Below are 9,465 nucleotides of genomic sequence, written 5' to 3'. Positions count from 1 at the left end.
TTTCTCGAGGTATGACTTGACTAGGCGGCGTGACATGACCTCAGACGGCGCGACGTGACGTGCATTGTTGAGGGGTTTTTTGGGCGGGGGAGTTTGTGGACCGTTAGATCTACAAGATCCAACGGTTGAGATTGGATTGACGTTTTGCATTCCGAGGCCCATGGGCCTTATAAATAGGGGTCTCCATGGTGCCGTGACGCTGTGTCTTCATTTCTGAGCTTTGTCTGATAGCTGAGTGTTCTTTCGCCCCTAGCTCCGAGATCCGAGCGACTTGTCGCCCATTTTTACTAGGTTTGGCCTCGTCCATTATTTACAAGGTTAGTGATGTCGACCGTGTCTCGGCCAACGTCTTCTTCGTCCGGCCATTCTTCTCCTTCTCTCGGTCGCCCTTCTTGTTTCGGAAAGTCGTCGTCATCTTCCTCTTCCTCTTTTTCCTCTTCTTCCACCTCCTCTGCTAAGCCTACCTCGGTTGGGGTGGCCGAGGTGTCGCCTAGGGTAGAGGTTGTAAGGGGGATGTCTCGGCCAACGCTATTGATCGATCAAATTCTCTCCTGATGGATATCTCAACTGACGTTGTTGGTCGGCCGGACTCTCCCCTGGCGGTTATTCCTTTGGAGGACCTTAGCTGGGTGGATCCTCGAGTAGTCGAGATCTCGTCCCTCTATGAGACCGAGTTGTCTGTGGCCAAGTTCTTGGCCCGTCATCCGATCTTAAAGGCGGAAGAGTACTCGAGTTACTTCGACGTCTTGCCTTGTGGGGCGGCCGAAAGCGTGTGTATGGGGCGGGCAGGCGTTGGCCCCCCATTTTTTTATATGTATGCCTGTTTTTTCAAAGACCTTTATGTTTCTCTCCCTTTTGACGAGTTTACGATGGGCGTCCTTCGGACGCTTAACGTGGCTCCTACCCAGGTTCACCCGAATACCTGGGCGTCCCTTCAGGCCTTTCGCCTGTTGTGTGATGTTATGCGCCTTCATCCCACCCCCTCTTGTTTCCTTTCTTATTATAAGTCTCACCCCGCCCAAAAGGCTGCTTGGCATTCTTTGGCCGGGAGGCCGGGTTTGGTGTTGTTTGACTCCTTCGCCCTCTCGTATAAACGTTTCAAGGAGAGGTTTGTGAAGGTCGTCATTCGTCCCGAGGCGACCCCCTTCTTTTTTGACTCGGCCGGTTGGTCGAGGTTCCCTCTATACTGGACTCGGAATCCCTGTGATTTCAAGGAGTGGCCGAGGCCGATAGAGGGTGAGGACGAGTTGGGGGTTTTTGCCCTTTTTGACGCCCTACCGAGGAAGCTTCCATGCCGGGGGCTGATCGGCGCGTATACCAAGTTTGCGCGATGGGCGGCCGTGAGGGGTATGTGTTTAACTTGTCTAGGGCGGTCGGTCTCTTTTGACTTGCGTGTGATCTAACTTGTTTATTTTTTGTTTTGCAGAGAAATCATGGTTAACGAACGACCGGCGGCCGTTAGCGTACTCAACAAGCACCGACAAAAAGCGGCCGATCGCAAGGGTCATCGGAGTTTAGAGGTGATCCCGCCGCCAAGCGATACAGGGGCGGCTGGTCCTTCTCAGAAGTCTAAGGGGCCGGCCGGCCCCACCCACAGGTCCAAGAAACGTCCGAGGGACGTTAGCAATATTTCCACCACCACCCGATCGCCCGGGTCCATGCCGACGCCCCCTCCTTCTCGGCGAGGGATTGCCGAGGCAGTGACACGCTCGCCCGGGTCTTTGGTGCATGCGGCAGCCGGGCCATCAGAAGTCGACGCTCGGGCTGCGCCCACGCCCTTCGACCTCTTGGGGGGTGGGTACCGATTTTCTCGAAGAGTTCGCATGGCTCTTCCAGATGAGGCCCGAGACTCCCTTCGCGACGTCTCTCCCTCGGACCTCCTAAAGAGTGGCTTTGAATTGATGTGCCGCTCGGTCGTCCTCTTTCAGGGCGGGCTTGTTGGCCGAGAGTGTCAGGCCGAGGAGGTGTTGGCTTTGGAGCACAAGCTGTCTGAGGCCAATCATGACTTGGAGCAATCTCTGGCCGCAACACCAACTTATCGGCACTGATTGCTACGGAGGCGGCCGAGAAGGAGTTCGCGCAGAAGGAGGCGGCCGAGGCGAGACGACAGCTGGAGGACGAGAGGTTGAGGGCGGCTGCTGAAATTGCCAAATTAAAGGAGCTGGTCGAGGAGAGGGGTGAGCAGCTCTCTGCCTCGGCCACTGAGATGGCCGCCCTTCAACTTGCCAAGGAGCAAGCCAAGGCCGAGCTTGATGAAAATTATGAAGAGGCCGAGGAGTTGCTGAAGCAGTGCTTCGAAAGGGCCGTGCGTCAAGCGCATTTGCTTTATGGCGGACCGCCGACTTCTGGTAGCTTCGACCTTGACTGCGAAGTTTATCAGGGTCGGTTGATGCCGAGTGCTGAGGCGGCTGCTTTGGCTGCTCAAGAAATTGCGCCGGCCGGGACCCAAGTGGGGGAGGTCGAGGCTCCGGGTGGGGAGGCTGGGGCTGAGGAGGGTAAGTTCGTCGAGATTCAAGATTAGGTTTACCCTCGGCCGAGGTGTGGCCTGTTCTTGATTTTTAATTTCCTCCGAAGCCGGGGTGTGGCTTCGTTATTTTGCTTTTTGTTGTATCGCCCTCTTTCCATCATCAATATATTGTCTATCTGCCTTTCATCTTTGTTTTGTGTGAAAACTTATAAGTTAACCTACCGGTCTCCCATTGATTCGCGCAGTCGCCCACAACTGCGAGCGTCAAGATTTGAGCGAGTAAAATGCGGGCGATCGGCCATTAACTACGAACGTGAGGTTCGAGCAAGTAAAATATGGGCGATCGGCCATTAACTGCGAATGTTAGGTTCAAGCGAGTAAAATATGGGCGATCGACCATTAACTGCAAATGTTAGGCTCAAGCGAGTAAAATATGGGCGATCGGCCATTAACTGCAAATGTTAGGCTCAAGCGAGTAAAATATGGGCGGTCGGCCATTAACTGCAAATTATAGGCTCGAGCAAGTATATATGGGTGATCGGCCATTAGCTGCGATCGTTAAGTTCGAGCAAGTGAGGTATGGGTGATCGGCCGTTTTAGTTACGAACGTTTAAATTTGAGCAAGAAAAGTATAAGGTGGTCGACCATTAATTGCGATAAATATAATTCGGGCGTTCGGCCTTAATTTGCGATGTTAATCGAGCAAGTGGGCAGTTGGTAGGCCGGCACTTGTGATGTTAATCGAGCAAGTGGGCAGTCGGTCGGCCGGCACTTGCGATGTTAATCGAGCAAGTGGGTAGTCGGTCGGCCGGCACTTGCGATGTTAATCGAGCAGGTGGGCAGTGGGTCGGCCGACACTTGCGATGTTAATCGAGCAGGTGGGCAGTGGGTCGGCTGACACTTGCGATGTTAATCGAGCAAGTGGGCAGTCGGTCGGCCGACACTTGCGATGTTAATCGAGCAAGTGGGTGCCGGCACTTGCGATGTTAATCGAGCAGGTGGGTAGTGGGTCAGCCGGCACTTGCGATGTTAATCGAGCAAAGTGGGCAGTCGATCGGCCGACACTTGCGATGTTAATCGAGCAAGTGGGCAGTCGGTCGGCCGGCACTTGCGATGTTAATCGAGCAAGTGGGCAGTCGGTCGGCCGGCACTTGCGATGCTAATCGAGCAAGTGGGCAGTCGGTCGGCCATTGCTTGTTTGGTAGAACATTTCCGAGAGGTGGTGGCAAAATATTTCTGACATTTTGATGAAAACGCCTCTTTAAAACCTCCCTGGTTGGGTGAGGAAAGAGTGCGTGATTTTATTGATTTTAACTGTAGTAGAACTTGAGGTGTGTGGCATTCCACGTCCTCGGTACAATTTTTCCTGAAAGCCATTCTAGATGATAAGCTCCTCCCTGCGCGACTTCTCGGACTCGGAAAGGCCCCTCCCAGTTGGATGAGAACTTCCCTTCATTTTTTCGTGCGTCGCTGCGCATTCTCCAGATGGGGTCGCCCTTCTGAAAACTTCTCGGTCGGGCCTTTGTGTTGTACCGTCTGGACGCCCGGGCTTTGCAGGCGGCCTCCCGAATCCTGCTTTTGTCACGAAACTCACTTATCAGATCGAGGTTAACCGCTAGGCTTTCCTCGTTCAGGGTGAGATCGAACATCAGTCGTCGTATGGTGGGCTTGGCCACCTCCACTGGGATCATAGCCTCGGTTCCGTATGTCAGGATGTAGGGTGTCTCCTGCGTGGTAGTTTGGGGGGTGCACCTGTACGCCCAAAGTACCTCGATCAGTTCATCGGTCCATCGGCCCTTTGCTTTGCCCAGCCGCTTCTTCAGCTCGTTGAGTATGACCTTGTTGGCGGCCTCGGCCTGCCCATTGGTTTGTGGGTGTTCTACCGAGGCCGTGATGGACTTGATGCCCAGGTCGTCATAGAAGGATTGTAGGCCTCGGTCGATAAACTGTCGGCCATTATCCGTTACTATTGTGTGTGAGACGCCGAATCGGCAGACAATGCTCCTCCATACGAAGTTTTGTACATTCTTTGCCGAGATGGAGGCGAGGGGTTCGGCCTCGATCCATTCTGTGAAGTAGTCGACTCCCACCAGGAGGAACTTGGTTCGCCCCTTCCCTGGGGAGAATGGACCGATAATGTCCATCCCCCACATGGCGAACGGCCACGGGGAGGTGATGCTGTGCAGCTCTTCCGGCCTGGTGTGGTGGAGGGGGCCGAACTCTCGGCACTTGGCGCATTTCTTCACGTATTCGGCACAGTCGCCCTGTATGGTCGGCCAGTAGTAGCCGGCTCTCAAGACCTTGGCGGCCATCGTCCTCGCCCCGGCATGATTTCCGCAGATTCCCTCATGGATCTCGGCCAAAATGTACTCGACCCTTTTATTGGTGATGCATTTTAGCAAGGGGGTCGAGTAGCCTCTCCGGTACAAATCTTCGTTGATCATGGTGTACCGGGTGCATTGTTGCTTCATCGCCTTCTCTTGGTCGGCCTTGCATGTGCCGCCCGTTAGGTATTGGATGACGGGCTTCATCCAGTTGTCGGCCTCGGCCTCGTCCTCTTCTATAGCCAGACACTCCGCTTCGGCCTCCGTCACACTAGGGTGTCTCAGCCATATTTGTATGACTGACCTCTGATGGCTCTTCTTTTTTGTGACCGAGAGCTTGGATAGGATGTCGACCCTTTTGTTGTCCTCCCTCGGTATGTGTTGCAAGGGTGCTTTGCTGAAGCGGGCGATACTGTTTTTGGTCGCGTGGTAGTACCGCTGCAACAAAGGCTCTTTAACCTCGAAATCTCCATTGACTTGGCCGACCATCACCTGGGAGTCGCTTTTGCATGTAACCTCGCGCGCTCCCATGTCGTAGGCTAGGTTCAGCCCGGCCAGCAAGGCCTCGTACTCGGCCTGGTTGTTGGTCGCCCGGAATCCAAACTGGAAAGCTTGTTCCAAGAAGAGGTCGCCCGACCCCTCCAGAACGACTCCCGCTCCACAGGCTGTTTTATTTGAGGAGCCGTCCACATAGAGAGTCCACCCGCCCGCGAGGGTGGGTAGCGGTGTCAGCTCGGCCGAGAAGTCGGCCAAGCATTGAGACTTGATGGCGCCCCTCGGCTCATAGCGTATGTCGAACTCGGAGAGTTCGACCGACCATCCTATCATCCTCCCTGCAAGGTCCGGTTTAGATAAAATTTTAAAAATAGGGTAGTCGGTTCTTACAGTTATGGAGTGATTTTGGAAGTAGGGGCGCATCCGCCTTGCCGTGAGGACGAGTGCGAGAGCCACCTTCTCAATCATCTGATATCGGGTGTCGGCCGAGTGGAGGGTTCGGCTGACAAAGTATACGGGTCGCTCCTCGCCCTCGGCTTCCTGCACTAGGGCAGCGCTGACTGCTTCCTCCGAGACTGCTAGATATACTAGGATTGGGTTGTCGGGCCTCGGCTTCTGGATGACGGCCGGGGATGTGAGGAACTCCTTGAATTGTTTTAAGATTTCCTCATATTGGTCGTCCCAGACGAATTTTTTCCCCTTTCGGATTGGCCTCGTCCTCTCGGCCAGGCGGGGGACAAATCGAGAGAGGGTAGTCAGCCGACCAAGGAGTTGTTGTACCTCCTTCACGGTGTTCGGACTTCTCATGTTGAGTATGGCCTGACATTTGTCGGGGTTGGCCTCTATCCCTCGGTGGGTGAGCATGAAGCCTAGGAACTTTCCTCCCTCCACCCTGAAAGTACATTTCTCGGGGTTGAGTTTCATGTTGACTCCCCTTAGAGCCCTGAAGACCCCGTCCAGATCCTTCAGATGTTGCTCGAACGAGTCGGATTTCACGACTATGTCGTCCACATAGACTTCTACCGCCCGGCCTATCAGACCCTTGAAAACTTTGTCCATGAGACGCTGGTAGGTCGCCCCTGCGTTCTTGAGGCCGAACGGCATGACCTCGTAGTAGTAGTTGGCGTCAGCCGTCATAAAGGTCGTCTTCTCCTTGTCCCTCGGGTGCATGCTTATCTGGTTGTAGCTAGAGTAAGCGTCCAGGATGCTCATAATTTTGTGGCCGGCCGCCCCATCCACCAGGCGGTCAATGTTCGGGAGGTGGTAGATGTCATTCGGACATGCGCTGTTGATGTTTCTGTAGTCGACGCACATCCTCCAGTTACCGTTAGGCTTGGTGACCATGACGACGTTGGCCAGCCATGTCGTGTATCGGGCCTCCCTTATGAATCCGGCCGACAGGAGCTTGTTGGCTTCCTCCTTCGCCGCGAGTCGCTTTTCGTTGCCCAAGTCCCTCTTCTTTTGGGAGATCGGGCGGGCTTCCTTGAATATTGACAACCGATGGGTGATGACATCGGGGCTCACACCCGGCATGTCGGCCGGCGTCCAAGCGAACATGTCGATATTCTTTTTTAGCGCGACATGCATGGTCTCGGCCTCGGCCGCTGCCAAGGCTGTTCCTACAGCCGTGCTGTGTTCTTCGTCGAGGAGGGGGACTCTCCTTAGCTCTTCTCTCGCCTTCAGTTTGTCTTCGGTCGCCCGGGGGTCGAGGTCCACCAACGCCACGGTTGGCTTGATTTCCCTCGGTCGGTCCTTCCTGGGAGAGCGGTCTTTTCGGGAGGACTTCCTTACTCTGAGGGGAGAGATGTCGGCCCTTAAAGGTTCCACCCGGAGGCTCTCGGCGTAGCACTCTCGTGCTTCTTTTTGGTCTACGTGGACCGTGAGAATGTCCCCTGTTTTTGAAGGGAACTTCATTGCGAGGTGAGGGGTTGATACTATGGCCATCAGCCGGTTGATGGATGGTCGGCCGAGGAGGATGTTGTAGGAGGTGTTGGCGTCGATGACCAGGTACCGGATTTTGATGGTCCCGGTGTTCTTCCCCTCTCCGAAGGTGGTGTACAAGTCGATATACCCCTTGGTACCCACCCTTTCGCCCGAGAATCCTACCACGTGGTCGTCGTATGGCATCATCTAGGCCTCGGTCATTCTCATGGCCTTGAAAGTTTTCCAGTAGAGGATATCTACCGAACTTTCTTGGTCCACGAGGGTCTTCCTTATGGTGAATCGATCTATGTCGACCGCTATCACCATCGGGTCGTCCTGTTGGCGGTAGTCTACGCCTTTGAAGTCCTCGTCCGTCAACGTGATGGGTGGCATTCTCGGTCGGAACGCCACAGCGTTTACCTGGTGTACCGCCCGGAGGTGCTTCTTTCGGGTGTTGTTTGTGCTTCCTCCCCCGGCGAAGCCGCCGGCTATAGTGTTGATAACCTCTCGGTTACCTCTCCTATCGGCCTCCCTGGAGGGATCATCTCTTCGAGGGGGATCGGCCCTTGCGGGTTGTCGGTCGTCTCTGTTATTTTGGTTTTCTCGGCCGCGCTGAGGTGACCTCGTCTGCCTGGGTGGATCCGCCCGACCGGGTGGGTCTCGGCCATTCCTGATGAAACGGCGGAGGTGCCCAGCCTGGATAAGTTCCTCGATCTTATCCTTAAGGGCCTGACATTCGTCGGTTGAGTGTCCGGTGTTCTGGTGGTACCGACACTGCTTCCTCCGGTCGGCGTTATTTGAGTTGGCCACCTTCCTTGGGGGAGGGATCAGCTCAGCGTTGAGGGCTTCGTCCAGAATCCTCCCTCGCTCGGTCGTAAGGGGTGTATACCTCGAGAAACGGATCGGTCGGTCTCGGTTTTCCCGGCGTCGGTCGTTCCTTTGACCCGGCCGCCCCTGACGAACCTTCTTTTCCTGGTTACGGAATTCTCTTAGCTCTTCCAGCTGCATGTACTTAGCAGCTCTCTTTCTCAGCTCGTCCAGGCTGTCGACCGGCTGCATGCACAGGTTGTCGGCAAAGGGCCCCGGGCGCAGGACCGTCAGCATGTGGTGCATGGCGACGTCCGGACTCAAATTCTGGATGCTCATCGCCACTTTACTGAACCTATCCACGAAGATTCTCAGCGACTCTCCCTTCTCTTGGCGAATGCCTTCTAGAGCGATGGAGGTCAGATGGTGCAATCGGCTGGTCGCGAATTGCGTTTCGAACTTTGCGACGAGCGTGGCAAAGCTGTCGATGGAGTTGGGTGAGAGCTTGGTGAACCAACTAAGGGCTGCACCTTTCAAGGATGTGGGGAACACTCGGCACAAGACGGCGTCGTCCGAGGTGTAAAGACTCATATGGGTGGTGTAGGCGTCCATATGCTCGTCCAGGTCGGTCGACCCGTCGTATCGGTCTCGGTTGAAACCCTTCCACTTCTCAGGTCAGCGGTTCGGGTCGGCCGTCAGGGTCGTCCGGGTGGACCTGATTAGGCACGACTCGTCGCCCATCTCAGTCTCGCGGGGAGGGGGTCGGCCTCTTGTCCCTCGGCCACATCTGGGTCGGGCGGAGAGGTGTAGGACTTGCCGACCACGTTCGTCGGTATGACAGAGGGTCCTCCCTCCCCCAGCTTCTTTCTCATATCTTCGTTCTCCCTGCGGAGAACTTGCAGCTCTTGCTCATTTTTCCGAGCGGCCTCCTCGGCCTTTCTTCGCATCTCGGCCATCTCCCTCTGGAGAGACAGCAGCAGCATTGTTTGGTCGGCTTCAGTCATTCTTTCCATGCTTCTTGACGAAACCATCTACTTTTTTCCTTCAGCTAGTTTCCCTCGTCCCCACGGTGGGCGCCAATTGTTCCTACTAGGGAGATGAGACCTAGAGAACTATTGAAGTCTTCTTCTCCTTCCTTCGGTCGGGCAGGTGACTGGGTGATGAACTGGGATTCTTCTCGTCCTCCTGCTTATCCTTCGGCACTCGGCACTCGGTCGTCGGGTGAACACCAGATGGTGGGGGTACCTGCGAAGGCACTCCGACGCTCAAGTCAGTAAAGCGGGTGATCAGCTCTCAGGTAGGTGAACAGTAATAAATGACATACCTTACTCCTTGGAATGCGTGCTATTTATATTATTCTAATGGGCCTACCTTGTTGGGCCCGTTTATCGAGGTGGATACCGCTTAGGGTTGCATTACCTAATTCTTGATGATGGATTAGCTTTACTA

The 9,465-nt window shown here is 55.0% G+C and overlaps 1 protein-coding gene across 1 annotated transcript; it reads right to left on the bottom strand.

Moving 5' to 3' along the window:
* Nucleotides 1-7,416: 7,416 nt before the first annotated feature.
* Nucleotides 7,417-8,628, bottom strand: LOC137829327 (uncharacterized). Its single transcript, XM_068636135.2, has one exon. The coding sequence runs from the start codon at nucleotides 8,626-8,628 to the stop codon at nucleotides 7,417-7,419; it is 1,212 nt and encodes a 403-aa protein (XP_068492236.2).
* Nucleotides 8,629-9,465: the final 837 nt, after the last annotated feature.

This window comes from Phaseolus vulgaris, chromosome 7, assembly GCF_051622355.1.
Source record: "Phaseolus vulgaris cultivar YP4 chromosome 7, ASM5162235v1, whole genome shotgun sequence".
Taxonomy (NCBI): Eukaryota; Viridiplantae; Streptophyta; class Magnoliopsida; order Fabales; family Fabaceae; genus Phaseolus; species Phaseolus vulgaris.
The sequence above is the reverse complement of the archived record's forward strand: the minus strand, read 5'-3'. Positions and strand labels throughout refer to the sequence as shown.

What these genes read in the sequence shown, in the direction of transcription:
- LOC137829327 (XM_068636135.2), bottom strand. Translation starts at nt 8,628, where the DNA reads ATGGACGCCTACACCACCCATATGAGTCTTTACACCTCGGACGACGCC.